Below are 22,608 nucleotides of genomic sequence, written 5' to 3' on the forward strand. Positions count from 1 at the left end.
GACGCGGTGTGGTGAAATTTTACGCGGGTTTTGCGGGAAAGACAAACTTTTGGGAGCCCCCCACCCTCGTCCCTTCACGTTTAACAAGAGGAAAAATTAATAGGCGAAGTAGTCTCGTGTTTTGTATTTGATTAATTCGGAATTAAATTGTTTGTATGTCTTTCGAGCGAAAGAAACCTCTACAGTGATTAAGTAATTTTAGAATGTGTATTGCGTAGTGCCCCCCTTTGGAATACAAAACACTTCCTTCGAATTACAAGGTGCCCCCTCTAGATTAGAAGGCGCCCCCTCTCAATTATAAGATGCCCCTTCTGGATTGCAAGACACCCCTCTCGGATCCTAAAATATCCTTATCGAGTTCTAGGTGCCCCCTTTGGATTACAAAGCGCCCCCTTTCGATCGCTAGGCTCCCCCTTTCGATTGCTAGATGCCCCCTCTGCATTGCAAAGTGCCCCCTTCGAATCTTAAAGTACCCTTATCGATCGCTAGGTGTCTTCTTTGGGACACAAAACATTTTCTTTGAATTGCTGGGTGCCCCCCTCTCGATTGTAAGATGCCCCTTTTGGATTGCAAGGCGTCCTTTTCGAATCCTAAAATGTCCTTATCGATTGCCAGGTGCCCCCTTTGGATCGCAAGATGTCCCTTTCGACCGTTAGGTGCCCCCTCTCGATTGAAAATTGCCCCCTCTGGATTGCAAGGCGCCCTCTTCGAATCCTAAAGTGCCCTATCTATCGCTAGGTGTCCCCTTTGGAACATAAGACGTCCCCTTTCAATTGCAAGATCTCCCTCTCGATTGTAAGATCCCCCTCTCGATTGTAAGATGCCCCCTCTGGATTAGAAGGCGCCCCCTTCGTATTCTAAGTGTCTTTATCGATTGCAAAGTAACTCCTTTCGATCACTAGGCGTCCCCTCTCAATTATAAGATGCCCCCTCTGGATTTCAAGGCGCCCCCTTCGGATTCTAAAGTACCCTTACCGATTGCCAAGTGCCCCCTTTGGATCGCAAGGTGCCCCTTTCGATCGCTAGGTGTCCCAACGTCCCCTTTGAATTGCAAGGTGCCCCCTCTCGATTGTAAGATGCCCCCTCTGAATTTCAAGGCGCCCCCTTCGGATTCTAAAGTACCCTTATCGATTGCCAAGTGCCCCCTTTGGATCGTAAGGTGCCCCTTTCGATCGCTAGGTATCCCAACGTCCCCTTTGAATTGCAAGGTGCCCCCTCTCGATTATAAGATGCCCCCTCTGGATTTCAAGGCGCCCCCTTCGGATCCTAAAGTACCCTTATCGATTGCCAAATGCCCCCTTTGGATCGCAAGGCATCTCTTTCGATCGTAGGTGTCCTCCTTTTGAACCCAAAACATTCCCTTTGAATTGCAAAGTGCCCCCTCTCGATTGTAAGATGCCCCCTTCTACATTTGAAGGCGCCCCCTTCGAATCCTAAACTGCCCTTATCGATCGCAAGGCGCCCCTTTCAGTCATAGGCGCCCTCTTCTTGAACTCAAGACACCCCTTTGAATTGCAAAGTGCCCCCTCTCTATTGCAAACCCCCCGCCCCCTCAACATCCAAAAACATTGATCCATAGGAAACAATCAACCGAGACTCAGTATTCACACTTCGCAAAACCCGAAAAAATAGTCATCGGTTCCCTCTGTGCAAAAAATTCAACATCTCGCTTTTTCGTTACAATTTACCAACTCTCCCCCCACTTCTCCCCCTCCTCCTGCTGTAATATATGCCAACACAGAGCCATACTATCGCGTGGCACGAGATCCAGGCAACGGGTCGCTGTCCTTGAGATTCGCGCTCGAATTACGATTTTCGCTCGATTCTGTTATCGGAACGCGATCGGCGGCTGTCGATGCAAGTGCATTCGAATGCACTCAGCGACGCGTGTCGAGAAAGAGAGAGAGAGACAGAGAAAGAAAGAGTGGGACAAGGGGGGCAACGATACGATCGCTCGGCTTTCACCGATAGCTTCACTTTCCACGGTGTTTCGATCGATAATTTTCTTCGCGTCCCCCCATTTTCACCTACCCCGCCTCCCCGTATTTTCCCCCTATTCGCTTTCTCGCCCCCTCCCCACTTAATTCTCCTCTACCAGGTTGTTTCTCGTCCAGCTTGTTTCTCGTCCAGTTCGTTTCTCGTCCAGCGACATTCTCGTTCGCGATCGGGATTGTTTTCCACGAACTCGATGGAAACGTCGAACGCCTGAGAGGGGGGAGAGGAAGGGGGGCTCTTAAAGTCGCGTTCGAGCCGAGCAACGCGTTGCAGGAGTTTTCGGGCGCAGTTCGAACAAGAAGTTCTCTTCGCGAGCGTTTTGGATTCTTCGATACCCAAGAAGGTTCCTCTCCCCCCTCCTACGGAAAGTTCGCAACCGTGGTACCCCCGTACCCCCTCCCATAACCCCCTCCAGTTCGAAATGTTGACGCTTTTGATTTCTCGACGCGATCGTTAACTCCGTTTTCAAGTTTCGATCGTTCTTTCCAATTATCGTACATGAAGGGGGGAGGGGCACCGATGCTCACTTTTTCGGGGTACAGACTAAAAGGGGGGGTCCTTGATAATGTCCAACGCGAGTCCAACGCCCGGTTGATCGCGACTCGCGAGCGTATCCGCGTCGAATCGAACGAGTCGCGCGGCGCTCGTTGACGAAACTTGCAACCGAGTTTTTCAATCCGTAACCCTCTTACGGCGAGGGAGGGTAGAGAGAGAGACACCTTTGATTAAAACGAGGGAACTAATTGCCGCTTCGTGAGAAAACTCGCGAGCAGTTTCTGTTTACCAAGCGCAAGGAGCGAGACAGTTATATTTATTCGTCTTGTTTCGCGTCGGTGTTCCGCGAGATCCCGAGCAAACGAGAGAAACAATTACGCAGCTAGCGCAACGGGGGGACGACAAAAATTGAACAAAGAGGGTAACGCTCTGTTGTTATGACAAAAAAAAAAAAAAAACGAGGAACCGTCGTCCAGAAACGAAAGTGAGAAGCAAATAACGCGCCAAGTAGGAACGAAAACGAGTAGTTAAAAAATTCATATTTCGAGACACTCGAACGAGAACGAAATTATCCGCACTCGTGAAACTCGAGGAACACGTATTATTCACAGAGTAGTTTTGCACTTTCGTCGACTTCGGTGCACACTCGTGTGCATTTTCGGTGCAGTTCCAAGATTATTTCGGACTCGTCCCTCCGAACAATACCGTTTCGCGTCCATCGCGGTAAATGGAACCAGAATCGAGGGTGGCCATTCCCTCGATTTTTCCTCCGAGCACTCTCGCGTCCCTCTTCTCGTTGAAACTGCTAATTACCCGGAGAATTGAATTACCAAGGAAGAGTGGGGCCGCTGTAACGAAAATCGGGCAAAAGTGTGTTTTCCGACGCGCGTACACGCCTCTCTCTCTCTCTCTCTCTGTCTCTATTTATCTCTCTCTCTCTTTTTCTGATCGACAATGGCGACATTCACCTCCACGAGCAAGGCCGCGACCCGAACTCCGGAAGTTTCAATTTCACGAACCATTAAGCTCCTTTCGATGGCGTGGATCTCTCGTGCGATAGGCACGAGACTGCTCGACTCGAATGCGAGTGTTCACCACCGGTCACGCTTTCGCGAGATACGAATCTACCCGCTCGTGTGGAATTTTTACACCACTTTGCATACGCCTTTGGAGATTCCGCGTCTAACTCGAACCGAACGAGCGCCACGTCGAAATAGGAAACGCGACCTTGCCTCGGAATAGATCACTGTTGCTCGAAATAGACGAAACCGCGACGCGCGAGAGTCACTGTCACACGAGACGATGAACCAAGAACCGAGAATCGTCGCTTCGAAGTGCAACGAAGAGGGAGCAAGGGTGATTGTACGAATCGAGTTGGTGTTTTCGAAAGTATCGAATCGAAAGTTTCGATTCTGATCCTGAGGAACAATATCGATCATTTGGAATGGAATTTATTTGTAGAGGACTTGATAAGGATCTTAGGTTTCTTGAAACCGAGAGACTGAACCAATATGGTCGAGGAAAGTTACAATTATTTGGAATATATGTCTGTGGTAATTTAGTAATTTAGTGTAGAATTTTTATTTTCTAGATTTTATTGTAAATTCACTGGGACTTGATCTTGAAGATCTTTCGATTGGAAGTATTTGTAGGAGGTTGTATTAATAAGTAATATCTAAGATAAATAATAGGTTGTACGAACGACGAAAGTTATCGAACAGTACTGTTCAATATACTGATCAATCAATTTTAACCAAGAACAGAACTTATTGAATAACCTGGTACTATACTATTCAACAACCTGGTAGATATTAGAGAATCGTTGAAATTGTTTCTTTCTCAAAATAAAGATCCAGACTTGTATAGTTATCACTCTTTAGATTCTATAGTCACGAGGATTGGAGACTCGAAGTCCAGGGGCTTTGAATCTTCGAAGAATTAGGAAAATCGAGTTTCATTCTCCAAATTGGATAAGAAAAGGCATTAGGTTCGAATCTCGTACGAAGTCGACGAGGAATGTTCGTAATGCAAGCAGATTTGTTAGCCGCTGTTACGAGACGAGAGTAATCGTTGCTGAGCGACTTTTAACAAGGCCCCCCCCTCCTCACGTTGCCAGCCGAGTCTTCGCTAACTAGCGACAACCGTCTCGGTAATTATAAGTGCAAATTACGAAGACGGTAACGCAAAGTGCTATCCAAACTCCGTTGGAATTTCTCAACGATGAGAGTTCTGACATCGCCACTCGAATTCTGTTTGATACCGAGGAATTCCGATTCCCGATATCTCTCGAAAAGTTCGCTTTCCGGTGAAAGAATCTCGCTGGAACCCAAACCCCGTCGTCGTTGCATCTCCACGCGAGTACAAAGACGCTTCGTGAATCCTCGAACGTGCTCGAGCTTTTATTTATACTGCGAAAGGTACATGGGAAAGCTACGATCGAAATATCCTACGACGATTTGCCATTTCTTCGCGCTTGGTACTGTTTAAATTTTCGTATCTAACAGTGTTAAACTTTACGTTCACTACTTATCAAAGTTGGGTACCTTTTCATTTAATTTATCTCGAAATTAAAATTTACATTCGTATTCTCGAGATTTCCTTGTTACTTTACTTCGATCTTCACGATCGAAATAATGCACACACTCTGTGAAATGAATAGGAGTTGAGCATTTATACAAGAAAGTAAATAGAATTTTTTTTTTCTTATTTTGAGGCACAAAAAGTTTCATCTCTTATTTTGAGGCATGAAAAGTTTATCGGTAAGAAATTACACTGTATTGTTTCGTTGCAATTATTTAAAATTGAAAGAAGACTTTAACCAACTTGACTTATAATTTTCATTTTCTTGAAAATAAAAATTCTGTCTTTATACAGTACCCTCTTTTTCGTAGGTATAGATACATATATCGAGGTGTATTTCAGGAGCATTGTTATCCCCTCCCCTGTCGTCCTCTACCCCTTACGACCCCTCTTCTTGCTTCTCACATCCCCTCTTCTTGCATCTCACGACCCCTCTTCTTGCTTCTCAAGACCCCTCTTCTTGCATCTCACGACCCCTCTTCTTGCTTCTCACGACCTCTCTTTTTATCTCTCAAGGCCCCCTCTCTTTGCACACGTCGTTCTTCCGATAAACACCAGAGGAGGATGCAACTTTACCTATAATTTTCATTCTCTTGAAAATAAAAAGTCGACCCTTTTTTTCATAGTTATAGATACATACATCGAGGTGTATTTCAGGAGCATTGTTATCCCCTTCCCTGTCGTACTCTACGACCTCTCTTCTTGTTTCTCACGACCCCTCTTCTTGCATCTCAAGGCCCCTCTCTTTGCACGCGTCGTTCTTCCGATAAACACCAGAGGAGGATGCAACTTTACCTATAATTTTCATTCTCTTGAAAATAAAAAGTCGACCACAGTACCTTCTTTTTCATAGTTATAGATACATATATCGAGGTATATTTCAAGAGCATTGTTATCCCCTCCCCTGTCGTACTCTATCCCTTACGACCCCTCTTCTTGCTTCTCAAGACCCCTCTTCTTGCTTCTCACGACCCCTCTTCTTGCATCTCACGTCCCCTCTTCTCGCTTCTCACGTCCCCTCTCTTCGCACGCGTACTTCTTACAATAAACACCAGACAGAATGCATCCACCTTTCATCACGATACACGTAACGCTTTCGATTCTTCGGGATGGTGTAAAAACATGGAAGAATATTTTCCTTTTCTAAAATGAATCCTCATGGAAAGATCTAAACCAACTTTACCTATAATTTTTACTCTCTTGAAAATAAAAGGTCGACTATAGTACCTTCTTTTTCGTAGTTGTAGTTACATATATCGAGGTATATTTCAAGAGCATTGTTATCCCCTCTCCTGTTGTACTCCGCCTCCTATCCCCTCTTCTCGCTTCTCACGTCCCCTCTCTTCGCACGTGTACTTCTTGCGATAAACACCAGACAGAATGCATCCACCTTTCGTCACGATACACGTAACGCTTTCGATTCTTCGAGAAGGTGCAAAAACACGGAAGAATATTTTCCTTTCGCGAAACGAACCCCCACGGGAACATATATCTCCACGGGACGAATGCTTCGACGTCCGTTACGCGACTCACGAACAAGCGCTTCTTTGCCTCGTAAAGTAGCAGTTTCAGGCGTCCTCGTGAGATTTCTTTCCGTCACGTTGTATCTTTACAGGCGCGCTGCACCGTGTGGATGTTCAGTGCTGGATAACTTCGGTACCCCGATACAGCTCCTCCCCTAAGTGACATCCTTTCCCCGAGCTACACTCCGCGAACGATACTTCGACAATGCTCGACTTTTCCGGTTACGTGGCTCCGAAATTATCCACCATTCTGAATTACCACCCAGAACGCGAAATTTTCCATCGAAAATTGTTATCCGCGCAGCAAATCGAACCCTGGAATTTTAAACACGGAATATTTCATCGCCGGTGAGAGCGATTCAACGTCTCGCGAACTTTCCCGTAGTTTCTCAGCCTTGTTAATCGATCTTATCGTTCGTAGTTTCTTATCCTTAAGTAATATACATTAGAATACATTATTACTAATGTATCATCTCCTAAAAGGAAAAATCTTGACACGAAATATCAAAATAACTAATTTCCACTATTCTCAAAATCTCCGTGTAATTTATTCAAAGTGTTCTTAAAATGTAACATTCGTAGTATTTTTCAAACAATACCGTTACAATATACGTAATACTTTTCGAATCTTCGTAGAATCTTTACAATTCTAATCTTCGCAATTTTATTCCGAAAAGGGGGCCCAGAAACTTGATCGAAAGAATTGATTTAAATTTCGAATGTTACCAACTCCAAGAAAAATGAATAAAATTATCCACTCGGTTCTCAACGAATATTTCCTGTGTGTTTTATCTTTCGTGTCTCTCGTTGGTCAACGGATAATTTCAATGTAGGAAATTTGATTCGTTCATAAAGGGGGCCCCCTTCGTGTGTAACCGTATGCACGGTGGATTCTCTTTCACGGAGCTGGAGGAACTTTCGGCCGCGATAACACCGGAAGATAAATGAAACGACAAGCCCTGCGAAGGGGGATTCCGGCGTTGAAACTTTTCGCGACTCGTCACGGTGAAAGCGCCCTGTGCACGGTTCACGCGCTCCCGGTCAAAGGGTAACTAAAACCCCCCCTATCCTGGAGAAATGGACGAAAGCTGGACGGTGTGCATCTCCTAATGACCGGATCGTCGACCAGTTCGTTTTTCAAAGCTCTCGAGTCTTCCGTTATATCGATATCGTCTCGTATATTCCTCGAGGGGACACTCCGGTATATTGAGCCCGGAAAATTGATGGTTATCGTCCCCCCCCATTCGCGAAAGAATAATTCCAGCGGACTGAAAATCAGTATTCGGGTACCTTGCATAATACACTTCTTATTCTCTGCTCCTAGATCGTTAACGTCCATTCGTACATTAACCATTTATTTAACTATTCGCGCAAATATTTGTGCAACGATTTATTTAACCGTTCGTTTAACTATTTGAGCAAGTATTTGTACAATGATTTATTGAACCGTTTAACTATTTGGGCAAGTATCTACACAACGATTTATTTAACCGGTTATTTAACTATTCGTGTAGGAAGTTATACAACTTTTTATTTAACCGTTTATTTAACTGTTTTAGCAAGTATCTATGCAACGATTTATTTCACTATTTATTTAACTATTTTAGCAAGTATCTATGCAACGATTTATTTCACTATTTATCTAACCATTTATTTCACTATTTATTTAACCATTTATTTCACTATTTATTTAACCATTTATAACACTATTTATTTAACCATTTATTTCACTATTTATTTAACCATTTATTTCACAATTTATTTAACTGCTTACTTGACTATCCATTTAACCATTTATTTCACTATTCATTTAACCATTTATTTCACAATTTATTTAACTGTATACTTGACTATTCATTTCACAATATATTTAACCATTTATTTAATTATTTTAGCAAGTATCTATGCAACGATTTATTTCACTACTTATTTAACCATTTATTTCACTATTTATTTAACCATTTCTTTCACTATTTATTTCACAATTCATTTAACCATTATTTCACAATTTATTTAACTATCTACTTGACTATTCATTTCACAATATATTTAACCGTTTATTTAACTATTTCTCCAAAAAGAGAATTCACATTTACGTAACAGTTCCTTCAATTTCTCGAAATCCCCCCACGTGCATTTCCCACGGAACCTTTCCATTTCCCACCTGGAAACCTTCAGGTTTATTTCGTTCGTCAAACGTTGAGAAACGAGCCCTCTCCCTCAAAGTGTCCCCACTCGCGACCGTACGCAACTTTTTCTCGTTAAAACGAAGATTAATTCCGAGAACGCCTCCTCGTCCAAGGAGGGGGAGAATTAATGGTAATCCAAGCGTCGGATGTGCGTCTTTGATTAATCGAAAGAAATCACGACAGAAGCTCGGAAGAGGGAGGGCAAGAAAACTTACACGGAGTGATTTATCGTTTTGTCCGAGCGAGGGGATTCGGTTCACCGTATCAGAAATTTCTTTCTTTTGCCCGGTGAAACGAGTACGTGTACATAAACTTTCCTCCTTTTCTATACGTGTATATATATTTCATATATATACATACTGTGGAGTGAAATATATGTACAGGAAAATATGCCCATTCCTCTATTATAATAATATATTCCCTGTGTATTACAAATGGAAATATAAAGTCTGCGCAAGGTCACCACGCGTACAAAAAGAAAAGTCAAACCAGCTCGCACCGCGTAACACACACACATTTTTTCGAAAACTCTTTTTAAACTTTTTACTCCATACCGGTCGACTCACGTCCGTATCGGTCACCGGTTACATTACAACTCATCTTTGGTCTTTCGAACAGGGTTTCAACGAGCTATCCATTTACCGAAACAGTCGCTCACTCGATTGAAACTTCACGCGATTCGTTCGTGCAACACTCGTCCCTACAATGCATACATTCGTACTTACGTATGTCCACGTATGTACAGAGAAAAGAACACGAGAAACTCTTGCACCGGATAAAAATGTTTCTGTTGGAATACAACGACATTAAACCAAGCAGTACTTGAGAAGTGAAGGAATGGTGGATGAGCTCGATACCGGCTTTCCTATTTTTCCGTTGCTGTGACCACGTGATCGATACAATCTGTTCAGTTGTTCGTAAACATTCTTCGCTGCACGACTGTAACATATTTATCTAAAAATAAACGTTCTATTTACATTTTCTCTTGTGCTGAACAATTCCATAATCCCACAGGTTATGGGCCCAGACCTGGTAAACTGTGACTAAAGTTAATATAGTACCCAGTGTGTATTTTGTGTGAAGTAATAAAGATAGCGAAACGAAATGGCAAATAGTGGAAGTGCACATTTCGCAATTCAAAAACTGAATGATAATAATTACTCTGTATGGAGCTATAAATTAGAATTGTTAATGATCGAAGAGAAAGTGTGGGACGTAATACAAAATGCAAAACCCAATCTAGTGGGCTTGTTGGTTGAAGACAACCAATTGCAACACATTCGGAACGCGAAGTCGGCACGGGATGCATGGGAATCGCTAAAGGGTTATCACTACAAGGTAACTTTAACGACTAAAGTATTTTTGTTAAAGCGTTCGTGTCGAACAGTCCTAAAAGACAATGGCGATATGGAAGAGCACATCACCACGATGTCGAATCACTTCGAAAAGTTAGCGGCTCTTGGACAGGAACTACCGGATAACCCTTGTAGCGGCACTACCCACGCTTGCCACCAGAGGGAAACTCACCACCAACCGTTTCCCGCAAGTTCCCGTACCTGCTCCGATCGCTATATATACGACCTCTTACCGATCTTCCAATGTCCCGGCGTATAAGGCAGGGCCTGCTAGGATGCATTACTGACGAGTCCACTAGCAGGCCCGGGATGAAACGCTTATCCCCACTTCCTTATATTTCCGTTTTCCCTCTCTCAAACATCTTCGAATCTAGCGCCGCCAAACCCTCATGGCAGCGATGTTACTTGGAAGTCTTCTGTAACGGCGCTGGAAAGCAGACCCGAAAACGAAATCACGTTGAGCCTCGTCAAAGGGAAACTTATGGACGAATATAAAAGACGCGAAGGGGTTAAAGTTACAAGAGGGGATATTCAAGAAACGATCCCGAAATTCGTTGTGTACGAAGACAACCAAAGCTGCCCAAATCTCATAAATAATAACAAATTCGGCAATAGAACCAAGCATATAGACACGAAATTCCATTTCATAAGAGATATGAAAGAGAAGAAAATTGTGGACTACAGTTACTGTAGTCTCCTCTACCTTCGGAGGAAATGCCAGCTGATATGTTAACAAAGCCTTTGGGGAAGGTGAAGCTGAAGTACATGACTGAAAAATGTGGACTAGGAAATTAATTAGTTGCTGTTGTTATTGTCGTTGAGGAGGGGTGTTGGAATACAACGACATTAAACCGAGCAGTACTTGAGAAGTGAAGGAACGGTGGATGAGCTCGATACCGGCTTTTCTATTTTTCCGTTTATGTGACCACGTGATCGATACAATCTGTTCAGTTGTTCGTAACCGTTCTTCGCTGCACGACTGTAACATATTTATCTAAAAATAAACGTTCTATTTACATTTTCTCTTGTGCTAAACAATTCCATAATCCCACACTTCCTCTCCTCCTCGGATCACTGGAGAAGAGATCTTTGAAATTATTAATCCCCGTACGAGCCCCCGAATAACTGTTGTTCTCGTGCGGTATATTAAAGTATATTTAATGATTTTATATATTACAACGATACAAGTATTAAACGTAGGGTTGGTGATTGGTTTCGCTTTCCACTAAGGTAAATCGAGCGCGTATTGAACTAAGCTAACCGTCTTTGTGCCTTCGGCACGCGTCTTGATCGTCTTTGTTGCTTAAGTCTTGTACCGGTCTTTCGTCTTAGTGCGTCTTTTAATTCTCTCGTCTTATCGTCTTTTCAGTCGTATTGTCACAATTCCATAATCCCACAGTTTCTTTCTTCGTAATGAAGAAAATTCACCAAAGACTCCGGGAAACTTTTATCGTTGCCGTTTACTTTCAATCGTAACTCTAAGGACGGCCGATTAGCACACTGCGCGAGCATTCGTCGCGTTTAAGCTCTCCCGAACCATAATTGGCATTATTCCCTGAAAGATGGGTCGCCGGCTTAAGAGACGAGTAACGAGTTCCCTTAAACCAGTTTCGCGCCCGATCTGTCCACTCTCGACGCGAACTTTGCTCCGCGCGAACTCGTTTGCGTCTACGCGGGAAATTTACGCGATTCCGGTGAATCGACGTGCCATTATTTTTTGGGAGGGAAGGAAAAGTCCACTTCGTACGCCGGTGGAAATTTATTTAAAAATTCATAGCACGCTCACGCGCGTCATGGAAAAGAAAATCTATGTCCTCGGTTGGATCTGGTCTAGGTGAATTTAGAACGAGCGTATCGAATGCAAAGTGCGTCTAAAATAATTTAAAAATTAGAGAGATAGTTCGAAACGGTGTTTTATAATTTATTTAAAAATTCGTGCTACGTTTCCGCGTGTTATGGGGAAAAAATCTATGTCCTTGGTGCGATTTGGTCAAGGTGAATTTAGAACGAGCGTATCGAATGCAAAATGCGTTTAAAATAATTTAAAAATTAGAGAGATAGTTCGAAACGGTGTTTTATAATTTATTTAAAAATTCGTGCCACGTTTTCGCGCGTTATGGGGAAAAATCTATGTCCTTTGTGCGATTTAGTCTAGGTGAATTTAGAACGAGCGTATCGAATGCAAAGTGCGTCTAAAATAATTTAAAAATTAGAGAGATAGTTCGAAACGGTGTTTTATAATTTATTTAAAAATTCGTGCCACGTTTTCGCGCGTTATGGGGAAAAAATCTATGTCCTCGGTGCGATTTGGTCTAGGTGAATTTAGAACGAACTTATCGAATTGTAAAATGCTTTTAAAATAATTTTAAAACTCGAAAGACGGTTCGAGACGGTGTTTTACGATTATTTAAATTTTTACAATTTATTTAAAAATTCACGCCACGTTTCTGCGCGTTATGGAAAAGAAAATCTATGTCCTCGGTGCGATTTGGTCTAGGTGAATTTAGAACAAGCGTATCGAATGCACAGTGCGTTTAAAATAATTTAAAAATTCGAGAGATAGTTCGAAACGGTGTTTTAGAATTTATTTAAAAATTTATGCTACATTTCTACGCGTTATGGAAAAGAAAATCTGTCTTCGGTACGATTTTATCTAGGTGAATTTAGAACGAACTTATCGAGTGCAAAGTGCGTCTGAAATAATTTAAAAACTCGAGAAACGTTTCGAGACGGTGTTTTACAATTTATTTAAAAATTCATGCTACGTTTCCGCGCGTTACGGGAAAGAAAATCTATGTCTTCGGTTGGATCTAGTCTGGGCGAATTTAGAACGAACTTATCGAATGTAAAGTGCGTCTGAAATAATTTAAAAACTCGAGAAACCTTTCGAGACTGTGTTTTACAATTTATTTAAAAATTCATGCTACGTTTCCGCGCGTTATGGAAAAGAAAATCCTCGGTTGGATCCAGTCTAGATAAATTCAGACCGAACGTATCGAAAGTAAAGTGCGTTTAAAATAATTGAAAAACTCGAGAAACGATTCGAGACGGAGTTGTGAAGTTCGTTTAAAAATTCCTAGCAGCTTTTGTCCGCCATGGAGAGGAAAATTCATTTCTCCGTACACGGTGAACCACACCCCGTACATTAAATACAAAGTGTAGTTAAAATCATTTTTAAACACAAAAGACAGTTGGAAACAATTTTCGAAATTTATTACAGAACGTACCATACGGACCGTGTTTCGCAACTTCACGTTCAATAAACCACCTCGTAGTAATAATTTTCCAACCAGTAATAATTTCTCAACTGTATCAATCGACGCTGTTGAAAAAAGAAACAAAAAAAAAAAAAACGAAACGCGATAATTAATATATTCATAATAATTCCATCGCTAGCCAGAATTTCTCATTCTATACACCCAAAGCCTCGAGTCACTCTCTCAGGGACGATATCTCGATTATAATCGATTTTCCGAGAAACTCGTATACCGGAAGAAAATTTCCAAATTTCCTTCCCGACAATTTCGGTTCTCTCGTTTTTCGACGTAAAAGCAACCCCGAACGAGATACAACCCGTTTCGTCCACCCCTTGAACACATCTTAACAAATATCCAGAAGGGTAATTTTTCGGGTAGAATTTAAAAAAAGGTACACCGAGACGGACAACCGTGCGCGTGTATTAAAGTCATTAGGGCATACGTGAGATTATTAAAGAGAAATTCTCAGGAACGCGGGGCTATAATACAAATTGGTCGTTTCCGTCTAGACAATACCGTGCGTCGGGAACAAAGGGCTCGTTATAAATTTTGTGTGCTTTAAATGGATCGCTTTACCCAATCCGAGAAATTCGTGAAACGTTTCTACCGGTTCCTCTCTCTCTTTCTCTCTCGCGAGTAAATCACGGGGGAGGCACGTCCCGCGTAATTACAATTAATTAAAAGTTCGTTGTTCCGCGTGTCTAGTAACCCGTGTATCATGGCGGCGTTAACGAAAGACACTATTCTCGGGACGATTTGTGTCGCGTCTCGAAGTTTCGCGTTGAAAATACGTCCTCCCTGTTCCACGGCTATCGGGCGTCGCACGACAAAATCAATGTTATTACGTAGGATCCACTTTGAGCGATATCGGAAGCGCAGACTCGTGGAAACTCGCGCGCTCGAGAACGTGGAGGGATTCCCGAATCACGGAGGACACGGAGAAGAGGAACGAGGGAAACTTCACGAGGGTGGACTCGGGGGTGACAAACCGGTGATCCTGGATTTCACGCTCGATCCTCGCCGCCCTTTAACTTCGGGGAAGATCTCACCCGCTTCGAGTTTTCAGATTTTTTTTCCTAACGCGACTTTATTTCATTCTTTCGTTTCGAAATGTATTTTACTAGTGGCTAGGGAAGAGGAAGCTTTACCAGCTTGGGAGAGAGGAAGACGACGATGCGGAGGAACGATTGTGTTGTAAAGTTCAGATTATAATATCTAAGTTTGTTATAATATGCAGGGATCTCATATATCTAATAGTATAGTTGTTGTATATATAGGAATATAAAGCTCGTAGAAATGCTTATTATAATATGCAGAGATCTCACGTATCTAGTAGTTTATTATAATATGGAGGGATCTCATATATCTAGTAGTATAGTTGTTGTATATATAAGAATACAAAGTTCGAAGAAATGCTTATTATAATATGCAGGGATCTCACGTATCTAGTAGTATAGTTGTTGTATATAAGAATACAAAGTTCGAAGAAATGCTTATTATAATATGCAGGGATCTCACGTATCTAGTAGTTTATTATAATATGCAGGGATCTCATATATCTAGTAGTATAGTTGTTGTATATATAAGAATACAAAGTTCGAAGAAATGCTTATTATAATATGCAGGGATCTCACGTATCTAGTAGTTTATTATAATATGCAGGGATCTCATATATCTAGTAGTATAGTTGTTGTATATATAAGAATACAAAGTTCGAAGAAATGCTTATTATAATATGCAGGGATCTCGCGTATATAGTAGTATAGTTGTTGTATATATAAGAATATAAAGTTCGAAGAAATGTGTGTACAGTGATATGTCTTGATGTGAACGACGACAGTGTCGTGTGGTCTTTCTGACTCTGGACTTGGAACTCGACTAAAAAGAAAAATCAAAAGGAAAATGGCCGAACCATTGACCGCGTGGTGGACGACTTTTCCGTGGCAATACGGAGACAGTTCTTAAAACTGACATCGACATCTGCCACCCTTAAGATCATTGTTGCATTCACTCCAACAGATTGTTTTGGATCGAAGTGGTGCAATTTTTGACAACTCTTTTTTCATTTTTAGCGTTTTTATCGAGGCTGGTACTCGGTGTAACAATTGTAAATATACCTGAACTAAGTGCTCCATTTTTCTTCTAAACAAAACATTCCAGTACACTTTCATCCCTTAACATTAGATTCACCAACCAGTCAAAATGACAGGTTTCAACTGTTTTTACAAAGAAATTTATTTTAAATTCCCTAGATTCGTTATGACTTATTTCATTGGATTGTTTGGAAAGTCATTTCCTTTTTTTTTGGTGAAAATGAAGTACGATTTTTCAAGAGTATACAAACATTTTATTAAATTATATATTCTCCATTTTGTAAAACGAAATTACTTCCCGAACAACCCAATATTATACATATAATCAATCTCACAAGTTCCTCTTTTTCCTCAGTCATCGATTCTCCTGAGACACGTACAAAGAATACCTTAACACCCCAAAATTATTACTACGATTACTTACTATTAACGATCGATACGTTAATACTTCAATCGTTAAAATATTCTCCTGAAAAAGTCACACACACACACACACGCTACACCGTTAATTACTGTACGAAGGCAACGACTGTCCCTCAAGAAAGCCTCAATAAAGCCTCGAGAAAGATAACCTCACTTCTCGGTCCCAAACATACCTCTCACTGTCGACCAATAATAACACGGAATTAATTTCCACGAGACAGAATTTTGCAGGTTAGGTAGAAACGAGATCGTCTCGTGACGCGGTATTTGACAGGTTCCATAATCGGTGCTAATAATCTCGCGCGTTGAAATAATTCCGGGTGCTCTCGGTACCGTGGATTCACCTAGACTCGCCCTGAACGCGGTCGGGTTAAATCGCGTTTGATTAAACGTCGCAGTTTGAACGCGACGCTTTGAAACTAGACAAGGTCGTCTCTCGATGATATCGTATCGGTACGAGCCACGATACCGAAGAGGTTCTCGTCAATTTCGCGGAAGCGAAAGCTGCTTAAGGGATTCGTGGAAAATCCGAGCGGCAGGCTGCCGCGTCTGGTGCGTGCGGCCCACGTATCCCCTCTACCTTCCCCCACTCTTGGCGATTTCGGGCCCGTGCGCGCGCACGATGACGAAACGATCGCGTCACGCGGTCCCGGTGATTCGATGGACTGGAATCGGATTCGAAGTTCGGCGCTAGGAGGAGGACACGTGTTCAACGACGCCTGCAGTATTTGGTATTCTCCGCGCGGACCGACCGAGAGTCCACAGATAGCTTTGAAAGTAGTCGGGCCTGGTTCCAGGCATTCTAAGAAGCCGAGCACTGCTGGAAAGTTTTCGTTTCGGAAATCTCAGGAATCTGTGCTCGCTCGAGGGAACACTATGGCCTGTGTTTCCTGTATTGAACCAGATAAAATGGCGCCAAGTCTTTCGCGACTGAATTAAATAAAAATTTGAGGAGATAGATTTGGAAATGGAATTAACGCACAGTGGTGTGTTTGTTGATTGATTATTATTGTTGGAGAGAATTTGTTTGAAATTTATGGGGTGTGTTTCCTGTATTATACGAGCCAAAATGGCGCCTGATCTTTGGAAACTGAATCAAATCAGAATTGGAGGCGATACACTTGGAAATGAAATTACGCACAGTGGTTTGTTTGTTGATTGATTATTATTGTTGGAGAGAATTTGTTTGAAATTTATGGGGTGTGTTTCCTGTATTGTACGAGCCAAAATGGAGGCGAATCTTTCCAGACTGGATTAAATAAAAATTTGAGGAGATAGATTTGGAAATAAAATTAACTTACAATAGTTTGTTTGTCGATTGACAATAATTGTGGGAGACAATTTATTTGAAGTGTATAGGTTGTGTTTCCTGCATTAAATAAACCAAAATGGCGCCGAACTTTAGGAGACTGTATTAAATGAAAGTTGAATACACTTAGAAATAAAATTAACTCACAGTGGTTTATTTATCGAGTGATAATAATCGTTCGCTTTGTTTCAAAGCTTTTTAATTTAATTCGAGATAAAAGTGAGGTAAAATTGCGACAGCCTTGTGCAAATTTAATTACTGGGAATATAAAATTACCGTACTTGGAAATCGAGTTTACGGTTGTTCGTGTAAAATATTAGGTTAAATTGCGGTTAATCCCCCCGAAGATAAACATTATCGACTTAGTTCGATGAATCGTATTTTACGTTGGGTCGAGTTTAAAAACAGCTTTGGGACTTCATCTTTATGCATTGCGCAATTACTGTCCGTTATAGACACTGATGTAATTGCATAATAAAGACGTTGCAACGACAATAATTGTATTAATAACCGAGCGTTAGCGGTGACGGTCGATGCTAATGAGACGGAAGACGGTATAGGCGCACACCACGTCGCTTCGTGAATCACTATAGTCAATTTTGTCAAAATTGTTCACGCTTCGCGCAGATTTGCATTCATTTTTTAATCTATTTTTATCTTCTTATTTTTGTTCGCAGATCTAGCAGAAAGGACGATCCGGCAACCGTAGAACAATCGGTAAGAGGAATTCAATTTTCAATAATTCACTTTCAATGTACTGCGTGAAGTAATTTCTGCTCCAATAATTTTAGTTAAAGAACGAAAATAGTAGAGGGATGGAATTCTATATTGCTCTGAAAGATTAAAATGTATATAAAGGAAATCTCGTCAAAAATTCTCCAGACGATTAAAAAATACACTCTGTTTGAAAGTCCATAATTTATAAAATAATAAAATACCGGTTACAATCGCCAAAAATATTCGAGCGATTAAAAAACACATTTCATTCGAAGCTACATCATTTGCAAAATAATAAAATATCGGTTACACTCGCCAAAAATATTCGAGACGATTAAAAAACACACTCTATCCAAAAATCAATAATTTACATAACAAAAAAATACCGGTCGCAAACAGATACCAACGTTCAACAATTCTTCACCCTCTGCCTCGTAAAGAAAATCTCACAAAAAATATTCGAGACGATTAAAAAAACACACTCCGTCAAACAGTCTATATTTTACAAAATAATAAAATATCGATTACACTCAGCAAAAATATTTAAGACGATTAAAAAACACACTTCATCCAAAAATCCATAATTTACATAACAACAAAATACCGGTCACAAACAGGTACCAACGTTCAACAATTCTTCACCCTCTGCCTCATAATGGAAATCCCTCCAAAAATATTCCAGACGATTAAAAAACACACTTCATCCAAAAATCCATAATTTACATAACAACAAAATACCGGTCACAAACAGGTACCAACGTTCAACAATTCTTCACCCTCTGCCTCATAATGGAAATCCCTCCAAAAATATTCCAGACGATTAAAAAACACTCCGTTCAAAAATCCATAATTTACGTCAAAACAAAATGCCGATCACAAACAGATACCAACGTTCAACAATTCTTCACCCTCTGCCTCGTAAAAAAAATCCCCCAGACGATTAAAAAACACACACTCCAAAGTCCAAAAGTCCATAATCCACGAAACAATAAAATATCAAAGGTAACGCGTCCCCCCTGGTGAAGAGGTCACCGTTTCCCCTGAGTCTTCGGCTCAGCTATTTTTCCTCGCCCCGAGACGCTCGAAGAGTGTCGTAGCACCCGAACGAGCTCGAAAAGTACTAGCTTTAATCTTCGCGGGGGAGGGAGCGGAGCGGAGCGGAGAAACGGTTACGCTCTCGAAGCGTGATTCTCGTGCAAAGTCACGGACGCGGCTCGTAGATACGAGAGGCTGGGATTGAACGTATGTTCGAGGGAATTCGCTAAACTCCCCGCTGCATCCGGCTGTAAATAACGCGCACCGTGCGGAGCTGTACGACGACGACGACGACGAGGAGGACGACGACGGGGGGCGTCGCGGCGGGCGCGCACGTGGATCGAAAGTTTCCGCGGCAAGCCGTTCGTATCGGTGTAATTTCATTCAGTCGATTCAATGATTCGTAAACAATGATACGGCTTTATCGTGCGCGCCGACGCCTGGACGAACGAATACATTATGCATGAGGGGAACCACCGACGTACAGTCGTCGCTGGCCTGCGACAAAACTGGAGGCTGGAGCTGGAGAGGGGGTGTTAAGGCCGCGCAACAAACAACTTTTGTCATCGAAAACGCCCCTGGAAGCTTCGCGTCCGGTTGACCTGTTTTCTCTACACCGACCCCCTCTGTCCCCCTGAGATTTATCGTCAATTTATCCAGACACGTGAAAACCAGTCGTTCTTCTTTGATGAAAACACGGTGGATATATTTCGAAGAGCGTTTATCATCGAATACTGTGAAAAAAAAAGTGTCTGGTGTGGTTCTGGGGAAAGTGACAGGGGTGTTCCGAGATTCTTGCGGTCACTGTCAAATCTTGAAAGTGGGTCCTTTGGGGGTCCTGCGGATAGTGAGGTTGGAACTTCTTCGCGAAGTCTTTTCACCGGCAATCTCTTCCACGGATCTTCCAGGTTCGTTTTCGTTTCGAGGAAGACGAAAAAGTCACGGTTCGCCTGACTCGGGAGAATGGGGGTATGTGGGGGTAGGGGGAGGGGGTTCATCTTTATTGGAACGAAGACGAAGCTCGTAGGAGATTTGGCACGGTTGAGGGGATTCCAGAAGAGATGATTGCGAAGAAAGGGGACTCTGGCGTACAGACCGCGCTGGAATCGCCAGGAGTCGTGCATCAACTCCCGGGGGGACTGCTTCGTGGGAGAATGGGGGCCACTGAAATATCAGATTAGTACGGTGGCTCGTATACCGATATATACGGGGTGTCCTACCTAACCGGATCGCTGAATTGATCGGATATTAGTGTCTCGCTTGGTTTCGGAGACGAGGGAAAATTTTTCGGGCAGATATTGTGTCTAGGAAAGGGGGAAAATAGTGTAAGTAAGTAGAAAATGTTCTTAAGGTTGCATTTTTCCAAATTTCAAGGTGATTGATATTTTTTTTTTCAACGGTGTGTCTTCATCATTGTTTAGTGTAGTATCGTTGGTTGAGGTTGGGATTAATGTAACCGTGCGTGACAACACGACCTTCACACGACCTTGATAACAATAAATTGAGAAACTCGTAATAATAAATGGAAATTGACGAGATAACCATTTACTTTAACAAGGTTAAACAAAGGTTAAACACAGGATAATGAATAAACAAAGGTGAGTATCTGTGCAATTCACGCGTATTAGTAACTGTGAATTATTTTCGCGATTTCATAGGCGTAGAAAAAGGGAATCAATGTCTCGATTATACTGGCAAATATTGTAGGTAAACAAGAAATATTTTCAAGGTCGTATTTTTCAAAATTTCAAGGTGATTGATATTTTTTTTCAACGGTGTATCTTCATCATTGTTTAGTGTAGTATCGTTGGTTGAGGTTGAGATTAATGTAACCGTGTGTGATAACACGACCTTCACGCGACCTTGATAACTAAAAATTGAGAAACTTGTAGGAATAAATGGAAATTAACGAGATAACCGTTCACTTTAACAAGTACTCAAGATGACAACGAATAAACAAAGGTGAAAATTCGTGCAATTCATGCGTATTCATAACTATGAATCATTTTCGCGATTTCATAGGCGTAGAAAAAGGGGATCAATGACTCGATTATACTAGCAAATATTGTAGGTAAACAAGAAATATTCTCAAGGTCGTATTTTTCAAAATTTCAAGGTGATTGATATTTTTTTTCAACGGTGTATCTTCATCATCGTTGAGGTTAAGATTAATGTACCCGTGTGTGACAACACGACCTTCACGCGACCTTGATAACGAAAAATTGAGAAACTTGTAAGAATAAATAGAAATTGACGAGATAATTCTTTACTTTAACAAGTGTTAAGGTTAATGACGAATAAACGAAGGTGAGAATCCGTGCAATTCACGTGTATTAGTAACTATGAATCATTTTCGCTATTTCATAGGCGTAGAAAAAGGAGATTAATGACTCGATTATACTAGCAAATATTGTAGGTAAACAAGAAATATTCTCTACGTCGTATTTTTCAAAATTTCAAGGTGATTGATATTTTTATTCAACGGTGTATCTTCATCATCGTTGAGGTTAAGATTAATGTAACCGTGTGTCACAACACGACCTTGATAACAATAAATTGAGAAACTCGTAATAATAAATGGAAATTGACGAGATAATTCTTTACTTTAACAAGTGTTCAGGATAATGACGAATAAACGTAGGTGAGAATCCGTGCAATTCACGCGTATTAGTAACTGCGAATTATGTTCGCGATTCGGTGCCATAGGCGTAGAGAAAAGGGGGCCTCGCGCGGATCACCGCACCGATGGAAATGGGTTACATCTGCATCGGTAGCGTCTGCGACGAGAACCGATACAAAAAGGTACAAAAGCTGCTCCGGTTCGTTGGGATTTTATTATCCGCCTCTGTCGCCATTGTTCCTTGATTTTCTGCACCGACAGAGACCTTTTGTTCCAAGTTTTTTACACACTCGAAAAGACTGCGAACCGCGGCGTTAAGGTTCCATTAACGTGATTAGATGAACCAAGGAAGAAGCAACCCCTACCATCGATACTCGGTTCTATCCCAATTTGAAACAACCTCCATCAATCTTTCGAGACTCTGTCCCGAAATTTTTGAAAGTTTCGTTCTCGAAGCAGCTATTATTCCCTTCGAGTCGTATTCCAGCGTCGAAAGAGCCCTATTGAAGTAAATAGTTGATAATAAAGAACTATTTCCTTATTTCACCCTATTCGATAAACTTAAACGCGTTTGCCTCCGATTCTCGTTCTCCGAAAGAAGGTTAGATACATCGAAGAAACATAACCTCAAACTCTCCGAATTGTTTCCATTTCAAAGTCATTAGTTTTACATCCCTTAGTAAACTTCTTACAAATAGCCTTTTACTCAAAAAAAAAAAGAACTCTCTCGTTCTCTAAATTACAAACGGACATCTCCTAAGATAAAAAATTCCCAGATTCCCTAACTTACAAGCAGACATCACCTACGAGTAAAAATTCCCCGATTTCCATTCGTTCCCACGGAATGAATTCCCAAAGACTTCACTTTGGAACGATTCTACCTCGCCTGCAAATTTCATCCACCAAGACGTCGACACTCCCGAACGGTCACAGTATTTCAACACTCGAGCGAGTTTTTTGCTAGGGGAAAGTGTCCGGAGCAACGATAAAAATTACGAATCCCCATTCCCGTGGGAC

At 41.6% G+C, this 22,608-nt stretch overlaps 1 protein-coding gene across 1 annotated transcript in view; it reads left to right on the forward strand.

Moving 5' to 3' along the window:
- The window catches only part of LOC143154898 (uncharacterized), a 322,091-nt gene that overhangs the window by 108,496 nt on the left and 190,987 nt on the right, over window positions 1-22,608 (forward strand). The window contains exon 3 of the mRNA XM_076326963.1: window positions 17,897-17,936. Coding sequence (XP_076183078.1) covers window positions 17,897-17,936 — 40 coding nt within the window. The remainder of the gene's footprint in view (window positions 1-17,896; window positions 17,937-22,608) is intronic.

Source organism: Ptiloglossa arizonensis, chromosome 2 (assembly GCF_051014685.1).
Source record: "Ptiloglossa arizonensis isolate GNS036 chromosome 2, iyPtiAriz1_principal, whole genome shotgun sequence".
NCBI classification, from domain to species: domain Eukaryota; kingdom Metazoa; phylum Arthropoda; class Insecta; order Hymenoptera; family Colletidae; genus Ptiloglossa; species Ptiloglossa arizonensis.